Source organism: Callorhinchus milii, unplaced genomic scaffold (assembly GCF_018977255.1).
Source record: "Callorhinchus milii isolate IMCB2004 unplaced genomic scaffold, IMCB_Cmil_1.0 Scaffold19, whole genome shotgun sequence".
NCBI lineage: Eukaryota > Metazoa > Chordata > Chondrichthyes > Chimaeriformes > Callorhinchidae > Callorhinchus > Callorhinchus milii.
The window spans coordinates 1,085,385-1,105,915 of record NW_024704760.1 but is presented as its reverse complement, the minus strand read 5'-3'; the positions used below and the strand labels follow the sequence as shown (position 1 = coordinate 1,105,915).

Here is a 20,531-nt window from a genome sequence, read left to right as displayed (position 1 = left end):
TTTCCGCAGCTGTCCATCACCCGGCTGAGCAAAAGCTATCAGCAATAAGAAGAAGTTGCATTTATGTAGCGCCCCTCACGCAGGATAGCGTCCCAGAGCGCTCCTGTGCTGTCCTGATCTCCGTCCCACTCCGATTAGCTCAGAGCAAAATGCGCCGGGATTGCTGCTCCTGAATGCTCTCTTTATCAACAGATATATTGTTCCAATTGAAGTTTTTTTTTTAAAAAAGGAATACTCAGCTTTTAGACGAGTGAAACAGGTGCGGAGTCCGGACAATGTCTGTCTTAACCACAAGAGGGTGAGACAGTCAAGGAAAAGGTTCCGGAGACACAAACCCAAATTGTTGGCTGGAGATCTCACCTCAACGACGATCACATCGCGGGAATATCCCAGCGCCTTCCTCACTGCTGGGCGCAATCGGCTGCCGGGTTTCATCCACGAAACACACAGTCGCTGCACGTTGCAGTGTATCCTGTGAAGGGCTTTGAGACGTCTTAACGACGTGATAAGACGCTGTGTCAAATGCAAGGATTATTATATTATTATAATATCAACAACCACTTTCATTTATACAGCGCCCCCTCACGCACAGCAGTGCCCCCAGAGCGCTTGACAGTGGCGAATGAGGGAGGAGGTGACTGGAGGCACGGTCGAAGAAGAACAACAACAACAACAAGATTCCATTTATAAAGCGCCTTTCACGTCAGGAGGACGTCCCAAGGCGCTGCACAGTTGGGTCATGACCCGAGCATTGGGGGGAAATGGTCAGGGTGAGGGGAGGGGAGGGAGCGAGGAGGGGGAAATGGTCAGGGTGAGGGGAGGGAAGGGAGGGAGCGAGGAGGGGGGAAATGGTCAGGGTGAGGGGAGGGATGGGAGGGAGCGAGAAGGGGGAAGAGAGTCGAGAGGGGAGCTGAAGGCTTCAGGTGCGATCTGAAGATGGGGAAGGAAGAGGCGAGGCGGAGGGCTGGAGGGAGAGAGTTCCAGAGTTAATATTGTAGTTATAATATAGCTCTCACTCTTCTATCAGAGACTGACTGACTGACTGACTGAGCCAGGCTGTCAGTCTTAAATTAGGCAGCTTGATGGGGTGGGGGAGGGCTGTGACCATTCCCCCAGCGATTGGCTTTATCTGACTTTAACAGAACGGTGAAAGTAAGTAACACACAGACGGACGAGGCACAGACTGTGGTTCGTTGGCACATAGATTTATTGGACAAAGCTGCAAGTTTGACAAAAGGTGCTTATTCACACTGCATAGAAACTGCCTTAAAGTACATTACACAATAAATCATCATTTGCACCCGAGAGGCATATATTTAGTTGGTTATATATTTAGTGCGTCTCACGCAGCTGACTATGAAAATATTTAATATCTGCCAAACACACATTAAGACAACTCAATAAAGCTCGGGCTAGTTGAAAAGAGAATTCCCCCTCCCCCCATCCCTTCCTTCGTACTATATCAATTGCAAAGGTCGCTGGTAAATATTCTTCTCAATGTAATTTGCCAACGCACACTCTGGTACCCACACCCAAGCCTTGACTCTTGCCAACCAGCGGCCTATTCCTCTCCAGAACTAGGTAAGCGGGATACGTCCCTCCAGCGAGAAAGAGGGAGACGAGAGAGAGAGGGAGAGAGTGCGTATCCCATTCCAAAACACTGGAATTTTTATGGGATGCACGGAATTCTCAGGTTGGTTCTCTCTCGCCTCTTAAGCACGGCGACGGGTCTCCGCACGTGTCAGACACCAGCCCAGCCGACACCCCCACCCCACCCGCAAAAAAAAAAGTAAACTTGTGAACGTTTTCTAAATCTAAACGACAACCGTTAACAACAACACCACCAACAACAACAACAACTTGTGTTCCTCGGGCAGGACGGCGTTCCACAGCGCTTAATAGTGAGTAAGACGCAGAAAGTAAATAGGTCGACTCGAACAAACTAAAATAGGTCTCACTCCCTTATAAGGCTCTAGTGGCTGTCTCTCTTTACATACCCCACTCTTCCCCCACCCCACCAGCCCCCACCCCCACCCGCCCCCACCCACCCCCACCCCCACCAGCCCCCACCCGCATTATAAAGTGCTCAGTAATATCCAACATCTGTTACATACACATACACCCACCCGCTCCCATTGTAAGGCTCTGTGATACATTTTCCCTTACATAATCCCACTGTAAAGTGCTCAGTTATATATATATATATATATAATATGGGGTGAAAAATGCGTTATATGTGGAGTGGTATTATCGCATCGCACAGTGCTATATGTTTTTTTTTACTCCGATCTCTGTCCCAACTCTCAGTTTAAGTCTCTCAAGTTTACAACACAGTCTCTGGGACATCACCCACCCACCCAACCACCCCAACCCACAACCCCCCACCCCCACTCCCCCCCCATTATAAAGTGCTGTCATAACAACACTCACTTTTATTTACATATAAAAATACTTCTGTTACACCAACTTCATTATAAAGCTCTCAGATGTAGCACTCTCACTATTACACATCCCACCCACATGTCTAATGCTCCGTTACAAAATAAATCTCTGGCATTAACCCACTCCCCAGCACAAAGCTCTGGCTAGTAACACTAACTTTGCCTCTTGTTGGGCAGTTAGACTGGGGGGTGAGGAGGAGGTGGTGGTCTGAGTGGGGGGGGGGAGAATTGTTTCTTTCCCTCCCAACCCCGTCCCAAAAATAAAGCATATTTTTAAAAAAAAACAAGTAACGCCCTTATTATAACAATAATAATAATCCTTGCATTGGATACAGCACCTTATCACGTCTTCGCGACGTCTCAAGGGGCATCACAGGATATATTGTAAGGTGAATTGACTATATTTTGTGGGCGAAACACAGCAGCCAATTGCGCACAGCAGCGGTGGGTTGAGTGACCAAATCAAATTATTATTATTATTTTTCAAAGGGACTATTACCCTCCAGAAACCTATCCACCATAGACAGACATATACTTATACACCACTTATATACTCCAGGGAGCGAGTAGTAAACTTGTGGAACGGACTCCCTTGGGAGACAAGACGGTGGAAGCAGAAAATGTTGTTCGTTTCCACAGCAAAATTAAATAGATTTCTGCTGGAAAATAATATCTGGGGAGACAGACAGCATATAGTTTGGGACACGAAATGTCAAGCGACCCCCAGGATGGTGGAAGGCGAACTAGATGGACCTCGGTCTTCTTTCGCCTTATAGCCAATTCTTACGTTCGTATATGTACAGTGATTCCTGTATTATGGACAAACACAGATGGCAAAGGAGCGGAAATCGTTCCGAGTCGCAAGTACTGCGTATAAGCGTCGTGTACGTAAGTGCACGTTAAGCAGTGAACTGTCACGCGGATGGAGGGAGAGAGGTTAGTGCTCACTCACTCCCAATATCACCAGCCCAGTGAGTGCACAATGCCGTGTCTCACACACTCTCCGAGCTCCAGGTTTGCTCAGTGATTTGGGGGGATTTTCACGTCGGGGTCCACGAGACACCCTCGCCCCCCGGTGTGCCGGACCACCGGCTGGGAGCCACCATCGTCCTCCTCTCCGCCTCACACCGAGGTCTCCTGCTCTGAGCAACGTTCCTCTTTCTTCTTCTTGTTGCATAAGCCATGGAGCCCACAGAAACAGGCAAAGGTGAACTGGGGCATCACCTGCTCGGGGAGAGCAGCCGACCCAACTCCGTCTGCGAGGAGAGAGAGAGAGAGAGAGAGAGAGAGAGAGCGTGAGAGAGGGAGACGGAATGGGAGAGAAAGAGAGGGAGGGAAGGAGAGAGAGGTGTGAGAGAGGGTGAGGGGAGAGGTTGTGAGAAGGAGAGGGAGTGAGAGCGCGAGAGCGTGTGAGAGAGTCCCCCACACGCCCCACGATCCCGATCCCTAGCTCGGGTCCGAAACACTGAGTGTCCAGCACTTTGGGACGTCCTCCCGACCTGAAAGGCGCTACACAAATATAATATGATTGCCGTGCGATAGAGAGTGAGAGAGTGAGCAAGAATGTGAGAGAGAGAGAGAGAGAGAGAGAGAATGACACATTTTACTATGAGACACTGATCAGGAGTCAACCACACTGGGTTAAATCTCACAGCGAGCAGTGCAGGCAGCGAGCCAGAGAGCGAGCGAGCGAGCGAAGGAGAAAAGAAAAGAAAAGGCTAAGAAAAGCTGACCATGTCTGTAGCTCTCGGTGTGACCCACTGGCAGGGAGCGGGGATCTCAGTAACAAAAGGCCGGGCTGGTTACACACACCAAACAGACCCAACTGTCAGCCAGGAAAGGAGAGCGATTGAACCTGCTCCAAGTCTAATGAAAGATGTGGCTACAGTCCGACGAGGAACAAACAAGGAGTGGAGTCCCTGGAGCTCAGCGGTTAAGAGCGTTCGCCTCGCGAGCGAGAGGACCTGGGTCCGATTCCCGGGCGGGTCAGGGCGAAATCTTGGGCAAGTTTCTTTGCTCCACACACACACACACACACACTCGCCTCTGTTTACCCAACAGTAGTAGGAACCCGGTTGTTAGTCGATTGGCGGATCGCTTTTCTAGGTTAACAATCCCTTCAATAAATAGTAATAATAATAATAATAATCCTTGCATTTGATATAGCGCTTTTCATGTCAGGAGGACATCCCAAAGCGCTTCACAGAACACACTGTAAAGTGAATTGACTGTATATTTGTGGGCGAACGCGGCCGCCAATTGCGCACAGCAATGTCCCACAAACAGTCGTAGATGAAAATGACCAATTTATTATTGTTTTTTTTTTTGGAGGGATTATTATTAGGCTCTGTGTGGAGTAAGGAAACTTGCCCGAGGTTTCGCCCTCTGCCTGGGATTGAACTCAGGTCTCTCACTTGCAAAGCGAGTGCTCTAACCACTGAGCTACAGGACTCCAAATAAATAATAATAATGTGGTCACTCGACCCACTACTGTTTGTGGGGACGCTGCTGTGCGCAATTGGCTGCCGCGTTTCGCCCACAAAACATACAGTCACTACACTTTACAGTGTATCCTGTGAAGCGCTTTGAGACGTCTCGGAGACAGGATAAGGCGCTGTATCAAACGCAAGGCATATTTATGTTATTATTATATATTATTATAATTACTAATCAAGAATTTGGTTTGTTTTGGACTCTGTTGGTCCAGCTCAGGCCTCTGATCTCTCTCTCTCTCTCTCTCTCGCTCAGTCGTTCCCTCTATAAGCCTCTGATTGCACATGTAGCTGCCATCTGCTGTCTGTAAAAATTGCTGCTTTTTCTAGTCGCCAATTGAGCAGGAGCAACAGCAGTTAGTGAATAGCAAATTAGCGAAAACAAGCCGCGAATTCTCCTCCCGCTCCGGCTGTAATTAGAAGCCGTTCTTGTCATCATTAAAACCTCATGCTTTCCCGCTCAGAGCCTCGCACGGACATTTCACATCTCACGTCTATTTCAGGAGCGGCTTCTGTTAAAATATCAATCTCGTTCACCGGCCAACCCACACAGAGCATTGTGCTTGTGTCTCTGTGTGTGTGTCTCTGTGTGTGTGCATAATAATAATAATCCTAACATTTGATATCGCGCCTCATCACGGCTTCCAGACGACTCAAAGCGCTTCACGGAATATACCGTAAAAAAGTGTAGTGGCTGCGTATTTTGTGGGCGAAAAGCGGCAGCCAATTGCGCGCAGCAGCGTCCCACAGACAGTCGTAGCTTCAGTGACCAAATTATTTTTTAAAAAAGGGATTATTAGCCCCAGACGGAAAGCGATCCACCAATCAACTAACAACTTACTGTGGGTGCGCGCGGGTGTGTGTGTCTCTGTGTTTGTGGACGTGCGAGTGTGTCTGTGTGTGTGTGTGTGTGTGGAGTAAGGAAACTTGCCCAACATTTCGCCCTGACCCGCCAGGGAATCGAACCCGGGTGTCCTCTCGCTCGCGAGGCGAGGGCTCTGACCCCTGAGCTACAGGGACTCACGCAGGGTAGCGTTCCAGAGCAGTCGGGATGTCACGTCGACGCGATACGGCGCTGTACGTCAACCGCCAGGACGGTTATTGCACGACACAGAGCGCAGCGAGCTGGAGATGGATGGAGACGGTTGATTCACTGAGTTATCCCATGGCTTTCACCCCTAGGCGAGACACACACACACCATCACATAGGAATAAAAAGCCATAGAGCACATCAGCGAGTCCGGTCCTCGGGCAGGCCAGGGGGCCGAGCTCCCACACACACCGTGCCTTCACTCCGACTCCCTCCTCCAGGTAACCAGCCAAACCCCATCCGGGCTAACCCCTGCGTCAACTCACTCAGGGTCGAGCGGTTTCCTCCAGGTAAAAGATTAACTAACATTCCAGACTCGCTCGCAGGGTCACAGGCAACAAAGCGCTGGAATATTTACTCCCCAACCCATCGTCGGCCGAAACCGCCCTCTTTAGCCAGAGACATAAATCACCTGCTTGTCAGCAACCAAACGGTTTTAGTTCTATTACTCTATTACTTCCCACCATTTTTACCATTTTGTTACCATTCTTACTCTATTGTTATTACTATTACACTATCGTCATTACTATTACTCTACTGTTACCACTATTACTCTATTGTTACCACCATTGCTCTATGATGTTTCGCCCAGAAAGCGTACAGTCAACTCACTTTCACAGTGTATCCCGTGAAGGGCTTTGAGACGTCTCGAAGATGTGATGAGGCGCTGTATCCAATGCCGGGATTATTATTGTTGTTATTATTATGATTATTATTAGTCTGCCGGGTTTTGCCGCACGTACGCAACTAAGTTACTGCACCTCAGCTCCACGGAAGTCAGAGTGAATTATTAATGGAATGTGTTGGCCACAACTTTTGGTTCAGCCAAAATTTGCATCTCAACACACTCTGTATTATTCTGCTGCCTCGTCGGGGTGGGGGCGGCGGTGGGGGGAGGGCGGCTGTGAAGGTGCTCCGAGAAACGTCACTCGTTAACTCATTGTTGAGACTCGCTCCTTCGCTCCCTCATTTGTTCAATCACGCACTCGTTCGTTCGTTCGTTCATTCCTTCATTCAATCAATCACTCGCTCGCTCGCTCACTCCAGTCCTCACTCCCTTCCTCACTCACTCATTCAATTATTCCCTCCCTCCGTTTCCCCTCCCTCTCTCCCTCACTGACTCAGCAACGCACAGAGCGAAAAAACAGATTCCAAATTAAGCCTTTTCCACCCCCAGTTCTCAGCGAAAGTAAATTTTAACGGCAAAACTGGTGCCACAGGCCTGGAGAGTGAGTGTGTGTGTGTGTGTGTGTGTGTGTGTGTCAGCCAGGACACGAGGAGAGAGAGAAACTCTCTTCGCCTTTTTCACCGACAGCCTCCTGCGAGATCTTTAACGTTCACCAAACAGCACAGACGGGACCTCGGGTTGACGACTCATCTGACAATTCAGGGCTCCCCCCCACCCCACCCCCCCACAGCACTGCGGGACAGACTGCGCCAAGTTTTGCCATCGAACCCCCAGATTGTCCAGGTCTCCAGTTACAGCTTTGGTCTCCTCACATGAATCCCACCTGACGCAGCCGTCAATCAAACACGAACGCAGGCGGTGTTTCCGATTAGAATTTAATGCCCTGTCTGCCTCGCTGCCTCGTTCGTTACCCCTGTAGCCAGTTGCCCATGAAACAGGTGCGTCCAATTGCGCACCGCAGCGTCTCTCCCACAAACAGTCGTGGCATGGAGTGACCGCATTTTTTGGGGGAGGGATTACTGCATCCGAAAAGCGATCGGACGATCAACAAACACTGGGTTCCTACTCACTAGGTAAACAGAGGGGTGTGTGTGTGTGTCCGTGTGTGTCCGTGTGTGTGTGTGGAGTAAGGAAACTTGCCTGAGGTTTCGGCCTGTCCCGGGCTGGGAATCAAACCCGGGTCCTCTGGTTTGCGAGGCGAGGGCTCTAACCCCTGAGCTACAGGGCTCCACAATGCGTGACTTGGCGGATTGTGCCCAGTTGATGTCGATGGCTGTGGCTGTGGCTATGGTTCTGTCTGGACTTTGCTGATCAGAATTGCGAGCACGCGAACACCTTGTGCAAACTACGAGACGCAGACAATCCTCTGCACCTGCTGCTCCCGCTCACACACACACACACACACACCGACTGCATCAGCATTGCCAACACTCACCATCAACACTTCCTACCTGCAGCTATCACTAACCCCAAACTTTCACAGTTACCAGCACTGGGGGGTGGGGTGGGGTGGGGTGGAGAATCCTCTGTTTACCAGCAGTAAGTAGGAACCCGGTTGTTCTCGTCCATTTGGTGGATCGCTTTTCCGTGGGCAATCAACCCTTCAAACAAAAATAACAATTCGGTCACTCAAACCACGACTGTGTGTGTGGGGACCCTAAGGCTGTGCACAATCGGCTGCCGGGTTTCACCCGCAAAATGCACAGACACCTCACTTTTCAGTGTATTCTGCGAAGCGCTTTGAGACGTCTCGACGATGTGATCGGGCACTGTGTCAAATGCAACAATTATGAGTGGGTGAGGAAACAGAGAGACAGACAAGTGCTGGTCTCCTCCCTTCCTGTACACAATCCCAGTCGAAATCACAAAGGAACAAGTTGACCCAAACTTCAAAGGATCCCAAATTGGACAAAACTCAGGCATTCACCGATGAATCCCAGGGGTTTGGCCAGAGCCACACACAGACCGGCCCAGGGAGACTCCGTCTGAGGTGCCCTCAGAGAGAGAGAGAGAGAGAGAGAGAAGTCAATGATCATTTCTAAAGGGAAACAACATCCACACTCGCTCTTCGATTCCCGGGCGGGACAGGGCGAAACCGTGGGCAAGTTTCCTTACTCTCCACACACACGCACACACACACACACTCCTGTGTTTACCAGCAGTTAGTAGGAACCCGGTTGTTAGTTGATTGGGGGTTCGCTTTCTGTCCGGGGGTGACAATCCCTTCGAAAACAAATTGGGTCACTCGATCCACGGCTGTTTGTGGGGACGCTGCTGTGCGCAATTGGCTGCCGGTGTTTCGCCCCCAAAATACGCAGTCAAGTCACTTTACAGCTTTAGCCCGTGAAGCGCTTTGAGACGTCTCGACGACATGATAAGGGCTCTGTACCAAATGCCAGGATTAATATTATCATTACTTGCGTACAGCGACGGACCTCAAACAGCCCGTGAAGCGAATGACCAAATGTGAGGATTATTACTATTGCTATATATTATTGTTGTTATGATGATGATATTATTATTAAAACAATGTGAACGAATGTCAGACACTGTCACAAAGCTATAAGTTGCAGAAATGAGCTGCTGAAGAGGGAAACACACGCGTTTCTCTCCCAAGTTTCCCCAGAGAGGTGTGTGTGAGTGTTTGTTTGTGGAGAGACAGATGTTCTGCTTCGATTTCCCCACTATTTAAAAGCAGAATTAATAGATAGAGAGAGAGAGGGAAGGAGGGGAGGAGAGAAGAGGAAAGGAGAGAGAGAGAGAGAGAGAGAAAGGGTTGAGCACCAGATATCGCATCGCATCCTTATTTTATCCCTAAAAATGCGCTGCATTTCGATGACCAGCGAAATGGACAATGTTAATAACATGGACAATGCCCATTTCAGGCTGACGTCAGTCTCAGTCACCCTCTGGGCTCCTTCTCGCCTCAAAAATACCATAAAGTCTGTGTTTTCTGGATTATACAGAGAGGTTTCTTACACAGAGCTCTGTCTGTCTGTCTCTGTCACTCTCTCTGTGTCTCTCTCTGTCTCTGTCACTCTCTCTGCCTCTCTCTCTGTGTCTCTGTCTCTCTCTCTGTCTCTCTCTCTCTGTGTCTCTCTCTGTCTCTGTCACTCTCTGTGTGTCTCTCTCTGTGTCTCTGTCTCACTCTCTCTCTCCTCCCTCCCCTCTCGTTCTCTCTGTCTCTCTCCTCCTTCCCCAATAGTCTCAAGGTGCCAAGGTCTCAAGGTCTCTCTCTCTCTCCTTCCCTCCCCATTTTCTCTCTCTCGCTCTCTCCCTCTCCTCCTTCCCCAATAGTCCCAAAGTCTTTCTCCCACCCATACCCCCTCCCTCCCCCTCTCTTTCTCCCTCTCTATCCTTTCTTTCTCTGTCTCTCTCCTCCTTCCCCAATAGTCTCAAGATGCCCAGGTCTCAAGGTCTCTCTCTCTCTCCTTCCCTCTCCCCACTCTCTCTCTCTCTCTCTCTCTCCCCTCCACACACACAACACAACACCACACACACCATCTCCAGGTTAACAAACGACAAACTCACCGTTTTCTCTGCAGATGTTCTCCAGTGTTGCAAAAGAAAAAAATCCACCAAATCGAACCTGGACTGAGAGGGGAGGGATGGGGATGGGGGGGATGGGGGGGATGGGGATGGTGTTGGGGGGGATGGGGGGTAGAGGGTAATGAGACGCCCTCAAATGTCTAGGAAAACCCAAATCTATTCCCCACCCCCCAAAATAAAACACACACAGAATATTTCCTTCCCCTTCTCTCTCTGTGTCTCTCTCTCAGTCTCTATCTGTGTCTCTCTCTCTCTCTCTCCAGTCAATAATGCCTCACAGAGAGGTAACTAGTAGCTCACATAAAAAAAGACTATGTGTGTGAGAGAGAGAGAAAGAAAAAGAGATACCTCTCTCTCTGTCTCTCTCTGGAAGTGAAGTCGAAGCAGCGATTGGGGAATTATATTACAAATTGGATTCAATAGAAAATCTGTGTGTGTCTCTGTCTCTGTGTCTCCCTCTCTCTGTGTGTGTCTCTGTCTCTGTGTCTCCCTCTCTCTGTGTGTGTCTCTGTCTCTGTGTCTCCCTCTCTGGGTGTGTGTCTCTGTGTCTCCCTCTCTGTGTGTGTGTGTGTGTCTCTGTGTGTGTGTCTCTCTCTGTATCTCCCTCTCTCTGTGTGTGTCTCTGTCTCTGTGTGTGTGTCTCTCTCTGTATCTCCCTCTCTCTGTGTGTGTCTCTGTCTCTCCCTCTCTGTGTGTGTGTCTCTGTCTCTGTGTGTCTCTGTGTCTTCCTCTCTCTGTGTGTGTCTCTGTCTCTGTGTGTGTGTGTCTCTCTCTGTATCTCCCTCTCTCTGTGTGTGTCTCTGTCTCTCTCTGTGTGTGTCTCTCTCTCTGTGTGTGTCTCTGTACGTGTCTCTCTCTCTCTGTGTGTCTCTGTGCAGCAGCAAATTGAGGGGTTTGAGCTCAAATTTTACAATAATACAATTTATAATAATTTTTGCATTTGAAGACCTCTCAAAGCGCTTCACAGGATACGCTGTAAAGTGAATTGACTGTATATTTTGTGGACGAAACGCGGCAGCCAATTTGTGCGCAGCAGCGTCCCCACATTACCAAATTATTATTATTTATTTATTTATTTATTGGGGGGATTATCACCCCCCCCACCCCCAAGTTTCCTTACCCACACACCCACACACGCGCCTCTGTTTACTAAGAGTTGGCTGTTCGTCGATTGACAGATCGCTTTCCGGGGGTAATAATAATCCCTTCAAAAAAAATTGGTCACTGACTCCCACGACTGTGTGTGGGGACACTGCCGTTCCGCCCACAAATTACAGTGCATCCCGTGAAGCGCTTTGAGACGTTCCGATGACGTGATGAGGCGCTGTATCAAATGCCGGGATTATTATTATTCTAATTATTATTATCATCATTGTCATCACCGAGTGGCTCCGCCACTGTCAAGCGCTCTGGGACGCTAACCTGCCTGAGAGGCGCTGCGTAAAGTGCAAGTTGGCGTCGGCGTCGAGGCTGTGGCTTCCACAGCGATTTAACCGCAATCTCTCCCTCCCTCTCTCTCTCTCTCTTTCTCTCTTTCTCTCTCTCTTTCTCTCCAATTTGGGAGTCAAGTACCATATTTGGTCCCCTTGCTCGAGTTGCCATGGAAACGCTCGGGGATGGCTCGCTCCTGTTTTCTTTTTTTTAAAAAAAAATAAAAAGCAGGGAAATTACAGCAGCCGCCTCTCCCCGGCGACGGGCGCCGTTCTTTTTTTTTTCCTCCTTCCACCTCCATAAATACGAGGCGGGAAATCGTTTCGTAATATTTTGCAGCGCAGGACTGCGACCGGACTGCATTGCTGCATTGCAGTTCCTGCATCGCTGCGTCACCGAGGGCAACCGTGCCGTGGGGGGGCCGGGGTGGGGGGGAGGGGGCCCCGTGGGGGGGCCGGGGTGGGTGGGGGGGGTGGTCCCGTGGGGGGCCGGGGAGAGAGGGGTGGGGTTGAAAAATATAACACAGGAACGATCTGTGAATTATTTAACAGCGAGTTGCTGAGTTACCGTGTGAGTCGTGTGTAACACTCGCAGCTCACGTTAATCATTTTAGAAACATGTTTTTTGTATGTATATAATATGATATGTGTGTGCGTGTGTGTGTGTGAGTGTGTGTGTGGGTGTGTGTGTACACTGGTCAGGAGAGGAATCTCCGTCAATTTCACATGTCGTGTTACATTTCGGGGCGAAACCTGAGACAAGTTTTCTCATTCTACACACACGCCCACACACGCGCACACACACACACACACGCGCGCACACGCGCGCGCACACACGCCTGTTTACCAGCTGTAAGTAGGAACCCGGTTTGTTAGTCGATTGGCGGATGGCTTTCCCGGGGGTGATAATCCCTTCAAAATTTCTTTTTTTTCAAAATAATCTCTATTTGGTCACTCAACCCACGACCATTTGTGGGGACGTCGCTGAGCGCAATCGGCTGCCGGGTTTTCGCCCACCAAACACACACACAGTCACCGCGCTTCACAGTGTATCCCGTGAAGCGCTTTGAGACGTCGCGGGGGACGCGAGAAGGCCGGCGCTGTGTCAAATGCAAGGATTGTTATTATACCTTTAAGTCCCGAATTACTGGCGTACAGTAAAGTATCACTGCCTCAAAAGAAATCTATCTCATTTGCATTTGAAAGGAATCAACACTTTCTGCTTCCACCGACTCCCTGGTGAGAGCTGCAGTGCCCACAGACCGAGAGCGTCGGAGCCCTCGCTCAACATCAAGCTGCCATTTCGATTAACCCCCATCGCCCATCTTAACCCCTTCTCTCAAGGGCTCCGTGTCACGGGCCGGACACCCCCTGACGCTCGCAGGGAGTTTCACGGGGGAATTGCTGTCAAGCGCGGCAGCCAATTCGCACACAGGAACATCATCCCGCAAACTGCTGTGAGGCGAAGGGCTCGTTTTACCCAGAGGAGTGCTGGCCAGGACCCTGGGGGAGAGGGGGAGCGAGAGAGAGCGAGAGCGAGAGAGAGAGAGAGAGAGAGAAACTCCCTTCTCGAAATCTGGAATTCTCTCCCCCCAAAAGGCCGTGGACGTTGGATCCATCCGCACCTTCAAGAGTGAGGTTGATAGATTGTTGGGGATCGAGGGATATGGGGAGGAAGCAGGAGCTTGGAATTGAAAGGATTAGTTGAGGTACAGATCAGCCGTGATCTGATTAAATGGCGGAACAGGCTCGAAGGGCTGAATGGCCTCCTCCTGTTCCTATGTTCCTACGAATGGCGGAACAGGCTGGAGGGGGCTGAATGGCCTCCTCCTGTTCCGATGAAAGCCCTCCCTTCAATCCGGCGTCCGGCCTGTCTGGCGGACATCCCGCCGAGACCAATTAGGCTCCGTAACTCGGGAACGAATCCGAATCCCGCGGGGACCGGCAGTTATTTTGGGAGCGGTTTGCCCGTGGCTCACGGAGCCTTCTTTCTGCTAACAGCGCAGTGAGGATCAGTGGGACACTGGAGCTGAGCCCCATCACAGTGTGTGTCCGCTGTTGGCTCTCTATGTGGGTTTCTCAGGGTGTGTGTGCGAGTGTGGGGGCGCGGGGTGGGGGGGGGTCCGGGGATCGGGGGGGGGCGCAGGGCGTGGGTATAGGGGGGAATGGGCTTCACTTGGATCCTGTGCGATTGGATTCTAACACAACGAGGCTCGGGGTGGGTGGGGGGGGGGGGTTCTGGGGGAAATCCCACTCCCTTCTTGCTTCGCGTGTCTTCACCCCCTGCCCCCCCCACCCCCGCTCCCTCCCCCCCCCCCCACACCACCACCGCCCGGTATCTGCAGGGAAGCTGCAGAACTAATAGATGCTTCTCATCGCCATCTCCCACAGCCACGAGTGGCAGAGTTACCATAGCATCCCTGCGCTCGCTCCCCCCCACCCCCCCACCCCCCCACCCCACTCTCGGTCGCTATGCTCTGCAGTGAGGCTCTCGGGGAAGCAACGCAGCTTAAGGGGGCAGCAACAACAACTTGCACTTACACAGCGCCCTCCTCGCAGGGTAGCGCCTCAGAGCGCTTAGAGGGAGGGGTGTGGTGGGGAGGGGGGGGGGGGTCAGACCCCATGCAGGAGAGAACGAGGAGGGAGAGCGGTGGGTGGGGGGCGGGGGGCGGGGGGAGGTGCGAGGGGGGTGACCACGGGTCTGGCCGATCGAAGAGGAATGCCTTCAGGTGAGATTTAAAGAGGGGTAAAGAAGGGTGGGGGGTGAGGTGGGGGGTGCACTACAAAATGTGAGTTGTTGTCGTCGTGGCTCCAGCCTGCGCCGTGACCCGCTTTGTCCACTAGAGAGCGCCAGAGCGTTGCCAGGAGGCAGATTTCCCATCGGAAGAATCCGGGGAAAGGGTTAAGACGGGAGAAGGTTCCAGAACGACACGGATTCCGAGATCAAACGTTCGGAGCCAAACATCGCCTTCCAATACAATATAAAATCAAACCTTCCCATTGCCCTCATTTTCCGAACCCAAACACGTGCGGAATACCGAATGACGTTTGTAAAGAGACTTTTCCCCTCAGGGACGACACCCCCCAAACCGTCTCTATATCAATCTATCAAAATCGCCCCCAAAACAAGAGACGGAAGCAACTCTTAGCGCATAATGTGGTCACTCGCTCCTCGGCTGTTTGTGGGGGCGCAATTGGCTGCCGCCTTTCGCACGCAAAGTACAGTCACTACACTTTGCCGCAAATTCTGTGAAGCGCTTTGAGACGTCTCGAAGACGCGATGAGGCGCTGTTCCCTTATCAAATGCAACGATTATTATTATTATTATTATTATTATTATTATGTAACATCTCCATCGCTGTACCAGGATGGTAGAAGCCGATCCAGGTGGACCTTGGTCTTTTTTCTGGTCCAGGGTTCCCCGGGTCTGTCCCAACACAGACATGAGTTGGATTTAAACATCTGATTCGAAGGACGGCATCTCCCACAACGTGGTGTTCCCCCCGGAACCGCACCGGGGAGAAAGCGTCAGCCGAGATCGTGAGCTCAACTCCTCCGTGCGAGCCTCCGACTCACAACCTCCTGACCCCACAGGCGGGTGTGAGTCTCCGAGCCAGGCTGACACCGGCTGCTCAGGAAGTAGGGAATCTACAATAACAAAGGGTTAGGGGGCAATGGGGTTAGAGTAGAGAGCTCCAATGGGGGAGCGAGCACCAGCACGGACACGATGGGGGAGAGAGAGAGAGAGAGAGCGAGAGAGCAGGGGAACGGGAGTGTGTGCGTGTGTGAGGGAGAGAGAGAGAGAGAGAGAGAGGGGAGAGTGACAAATGTGCGAATAAGAGGCGAGAGACGGGGATAGAGAGAAGCAGAGAGAGAGGAGAGAAAGAGGAGAGAGAGAGAAAGAGAGCGCGAGAGAGAGAGAGAGAGAGAGAGAGAGGGGGGGGAGGAGGAGCCTGGACTCCAAACCAGCGCTCGCTCCGGCTGATGTGAGATGTGCTTCCATTAGACCGTGGAGTATGTGTGTATGTGACTGTGTCTTCCCCACACGCAGCCTCACAGCTACTGAGAACAGGAGCCGGTAGATCAGAAGAGCATCAGAGAGCAGCGTGAAGTGTAAGCCTGTGTATGTGCGTGTCTGTGTATAATGTCCGTGTCTTGTGTGTGTGTGTGTGTGTGTGTAGTGCATGCGTGTGTCTGATATGCATGTAGGATGTCTATACACGTATGCGTCTCTGTAAGGTTGGGTGTGTTTTAAGTGCGAGGCTGTGTGTGTGTGTGTGTGCGCGCGTGTGTGTGCGTAATGTGTCCGTCTGTCTCTGTGTATGTGTGTAATGTGTATGTGTGTGCGTTTGAGGGTGTGTATGGATGTTCGCTCCTCTGTAAGGTTGTGAGGACAGGGATCTGAAGCAGTATATGGACAGCTGTGGGAACATTATGAGCATGTGCAACGTGAAGGTGCGAGGGTTTCTGCTTATAACAGGGGGAAACATTCTGCCCTTCCAAACAACCAGAAGATCTGCCCGACATCCGGGTTATTGGACATAAGTTACCAGCTCCCACAAGATGAGGAAAGCCCTTCAGCCCGTCTGATCTCCTTGTTCCATAACTCACACCATCCATTCCCCCCATCACGCCATCAAGGTGGTGTCTTGAACGAGTCCAAATCCAAGTGTTTCGGCCAAAATCATCCTCCCCGCTGTTGCTGTGCGAAATAGCACCACCGAGTGGTATAGACACTGTTTTTTGAGGTGGGTGGGAGGGTTGGAGGGGAGGGAGAGGTTGTCGAGCTCAGGCACTATCCAGTGATCCCATAGAAACACAAGGAGGCCATTTCAGCCCCTCGAGCCTGTTCCGCCATTTCTATAAGACTTCCTCTTTCCCAGCTTGGAAAGGGGGCACTCACGGAGGTCAAGCGAAGATTGGGGAGGTAATGAGGGGGTGTCTCGTGTTGGTGGTGTCCTATCCCCGGGCGGGGGTGGGCGGGGAGGGGGAGTGGGGGTGCAGGAGAGGGAGGGGGTGAGTATAAGTGCAAGTCGTTATTGATGGTGTTGTTGATGTTGATGTTGACTGTCGTCCCCGGTGCAGATCTTCATGTTCCAGCTTCTCCGAGGACTTTCCTACTGCCACAAGCGAAAGGTGCTGCACCGAGACCTGAAGCCACAGAACCTGCTGATTAACGAGCGAGGAGAGCTGAAGTTGGCCGATTTTGGTAACTTTTTTGTCTTTTTTTCCCTTTGGAGAAAAATCGTGATTGTATCTGCTCGGAAGCCTTGCGCGAACTCGGGCTTAAAGTGGTGCGTTTCCTCCGGCACTGTCCCGTGTCTCGTGCGGTTTCCCAGAGCACTTCAGCACAGTCACAGGGAAAAGAAACGCCCTTCTCTTTACCAAAAATACACAGTTAATTCACTTTACAGTGTGTCCTGTGAAGCGCTTTGAGACGTCTCGAAGACGTGATGAGGCTCTGTGTCAAATGTAAAGATTATTATTATTATTATTATTATTATTATAACAGTGTTGCAGGAGCTTTAACATCCACCTGAACAGGGACAGACGGGACCTCGGTTTAACGTCTGGTCCAAAGGACGGCACATTGTCATTTTTTTTGGTGTAACACATGCTGTTAACCCTCTGTTGTCCAGGTCTGGCTCGGGCGAAGTCGGTGCCCACCAAAACCTACTCCAACGAGGTGGTAACCCTGTGGTACAGGCCTCCTGATGTCCTGGTGGGCAGCACAGAATATTCCACCCAGATTGACATGTGGTATGTGCTACACTCCGGTCTCTCCCACACACGCAGGGATTCAGAGAAACGTCTGATCTACTGTGATGTCCTGTAGTTCAGCGCTTAGAGCCCTCACCTGACAAGCGAGAGGACCCGGGTTCGAATCCCGAGCGGGTCAGGGCCAAACCTTAGGCAAGTTTCCTTACTCCACACACACACACGCACACGCACACACGCCTCTGTTTACCAGCAGTCAGTAGGAACCCGGTTGTTAGTCGATTGGCGGATCACTTTTCTGGGGGTAATAATCCCTTCAAAAAAAATGATAATTTGGTCACTCAATCCACGGCTGTTTGTGGGGACGCTGCTGTGCGCCATTGGCTGCCGCGTTTTGTCCACAAAGTATACAGTCACTTCACTTTACAATGTAACCTGTGAAGCGCATTATTATTATGTAATGAGTGAGTTACACGGCGAGTTACAGGGCGGGTTACACAGCGAGTTACTGAGCTGTTCTAGACTGAGTGGGGTGTGGAGTCTGGCTGTGTAGTGACCTGACTCTCTCCTTTGCTCCCAGGGGTGTTGGGTGTATCCTGTATGAGATGGCAGCTGGGAGACCGCTCTTCCCTGGCTCCACCGTCAAAGAGGAATTGCACTTAATCTTCCGGCTGTTAGGTGAGTGAAGTTCGGATTATGTGTGATGCGGAGGGAAAGATAGAGGAGAGAGAGTGAGGGAGGGAAAGAGAGAAGGGAGAGAGAGAGAGTGGGGGGTAGAAGATAGAGAGGGGGGGGAGAGAAAGAGAGAGGGAAAGAGAGAGCCATCTTGTCCATCTCACAACCAAGACTAGGTTCAACGACAACAACATTACATTTACACAGATCCTTCAGGGTGGGAGGACATCCCAAGGGTTCGCACCTGAGCTGGGGGTTGGAATCAAGAGGGTTGGAGGGTAGGGGGGGTGGGGGAGGGGTGTGGAGGGTGGCCGAAGGCTCTGGTTCTGATCTGAATGTGACTGTGTTTCTATGGCTCTTGGTTTCAGGAACTCCGACAGAGGACACGTGGTCTGGGATCACATTCAACGAGGAGTTTAAGGCCAACAGCTTCCCTTACTACAGACCTCAGGCCATCATAAACCACGCTCCCAGGTACAGCTCTAACTGTGTCACAGGGGTGGGGGAGAGGGGGGGGTTTGGTGCGGAGCAGAGACATGGAAAAGAAACCTGAGAGAAGTGGCTTGAATCCTGTGTCTTTCTCCAGGTTGGACGCAGACGGACTCGATCTCTTCACTAACCTTTTGCTGGTGAGCAGGAACGGTCAGTGGGGAACGTCTTAAGCCGAGGTCAATTCTTCATCCAATTCTTCGTCCAATTCCCTCGTCAATCTGCTGTCGGTCTCACGGTGTCCCTGTGGGGTAGTGGCGATCCCGCTCACCTTGCGAGCGAGAGGACCCGGGTTCGATTCCTGGATGGGGCGGAAACCTGTTGTGGGCGAAACGCGGCAGCCAATTGCGCACAGCAGCGTCTCCACAAACTGTCGTGGATTGAGTGACCAAATTATTATTATTATTATGTAACTAATGTGTGTTTAACCCTCTCCCCCCCTGTGTGGGGGTGGGGAGGGGGGATCTCCTCTCTTATTCACAGTACGAGGCGAAGCAGAGGATATCGGCTGAGGCAGCCCTCCTGCACCCCTATTTTATGAGCTTGGGCGAAGGAATTCACGTCTTACCCGACAGTGAGTACATTTCCCATCGAGAACCCCATTTCTCCCACAAAACACACGGTCACTACACTTTACAGTGAAGTGCTCTGAGGCGTCTCGACGACGTATCAAACGCAAGTATTATTATTACTAATATTATTATTATAAAACAGAATTGAGGGATTTTCCGCAATAGGATGCCTGATCCCTATACTCCATAGGACTGTCCCAACAATAATATGTATTTAATTCATGCTGTGAGACGTCATCCGGTGTGAAGTTGTCGTCCTTGTCGTCGTTGTCGTTGTTTCCCCGTCACAGCTGTTAGCGTCTTCACTTTGAAAGAGATTCAGCTACAGAAAGACCCCGGCTTCCGAAACTCATCCTATCAACAGTCAGGTACGTGTCAATCACTCGTCTCTTAGCAAACACCTGAGAAACAGAATCATTCGTTAAATACATCCAATCTATCTCCAAACCAGACGCCCCATTGCACACGCGGCTCCGTGTTTACAGTGCGTGATGTATTCAGAGAGAGGTTTAAATAATAAAAATAAAAAATAATAATAATTCGGCCTCTCAATCCACGGACTGTTTGTGGGGGACGCTGCTGTGCGCAAGTAGCTGCCGCGTTTCGCCCGCAAAATACACAGTCACTACACTTTACAGTGTATCCCGTGAAGCGCTTTGAGACGTCTCGACGACGTATGAGGAGCTGTATCAATGCAAGGATTATTATTATTATGAAATCTGGATATAGAGAGAGATTATACATAATGTCACATTTGTTTGGGATATTTGGATGTTTGTAATGTGAGGGGAACGGGTCAAAACGGGTGAAATTCTGAAGGACGAAATTCCGAAATTCTCAAATGGGTCGAATTCCTCTTTGACAGCGCGAGGGAAGAGCAGAAGACAGAGCGTCTTGTTCTAGATCACGTTTGACCTCACGTGTTGCCTCCTCATCCTCCTCCATCACAAGCGATCAGCCAATCTGAGAGCTCATCAAAGGGAGACTCACTCGTCAACACAACACAACATCAACACAACACAACCAACACAACATCAACACAGCCCAACACAACACAGCCCAACACAACACAGCCTAACACAACACAGCCCAACACAACACAAAACACAACACAGCCCAACACAGCCCAACACAACACAACACAGCCCAACACAACACAAAACACAACACAGCCCAACACAACACAACATCAACACAGCCCAACACAACACAGCCCAACACAGCCCAACACAACACAACATCAACACAGCCCAACACAACACAACATCAACACAACACAACACAACCAACACAGCCCAACGCAACACAACATCAACACAGCCCAACGCAACACATCAACACAACACAACCAACACAGTCCAACCAACACACCATCAAGACAACGCAA

General features: G+C 50.8%; 2 protein-coding genes across 4 annotated transcripts in view; both read left to right on the top strand.

The window, feature by feature from the left end:
• The first annotated feature begins 8,720 nt into the window (after positions 1-8,720).
• The window catches only part of mfsd4aa (major facilitator superfamily domain containing 4Aa), a 29,786-nt gene continuing 17,975 nt past the window's right edge, over positions 8,721-20,531 (top strand). Inside the window, exon 1 of one of the 2 annotated variants that reach the window (XM_042342080.1) lies at positions 8,721-8,735. The gene's annotated coding sequence lies outside the window, so the exon portion shown is untranslated. Of the gene's footprint in view, positions 8,736-15,601; positions 15,628-20,531 lie in introns of those variants that run through there. The other variant, XM_042342081.1, reaches the window with a different exon arrangement.
• LOC103171761 (cyclin-dependent kinase 18) lies at positions 16,081-20,189 on the top strand. Of its 2 annotated transcripts, XM_042342084.1 has the most exons (9): positions 16,081-16,145; positions 16,776-16,899; positions 17,330-17,450; positions 17,989-18,086; positions 18,452-18,557; positions 18,670-18,712; positions 19,056-19,146; positions 19,435-19,512; positions 20,010-20,189. In XM_042342084.1, exons 1-9 carry the CDS (start codon positions 16,104-16,106, stop codon positions 20,045-20,047), a joined length of 741 nt encoding a protein of 246 aa, XP_042198018.1. In that variant the 5' UTR covers positions 16,081-16,103; the 3' UTR covers positions 20,048-20,189. The 2 variants fall into 2 exon arrangements, with proteins under 2 accessions (XP_042198018.1, XP_042198020.1); XM_042342086.1 differs by lacking the exon at positions 20,010-20,189 and having other exon boundaries at positions 19,376-19,516.

Bases quoted from the DNA above. Each gene is read 5' to 3' on its own strand.
- LOC103171761 (XM_042342084.1), top strand. From the start codon at position 16,104: ATGGACAGCTGTGGGAACATTATGAGCATGTGCAACGTGAAG. The intron at 18,558-18,669 runs GTACAGCTCTAA...GTCTTTCTCCAG, and splicing joins ATCATAAACCACGCTCCCAG to GTTGGACGCAGACGGACTCG. The intron at 19,147-19,434 runs GTGAGTACATTT...TCCCCGTCACAG, and splicing joins AATTCACGTCTTACCCGACA to CTGTTAGCGTCTTCACTTTG.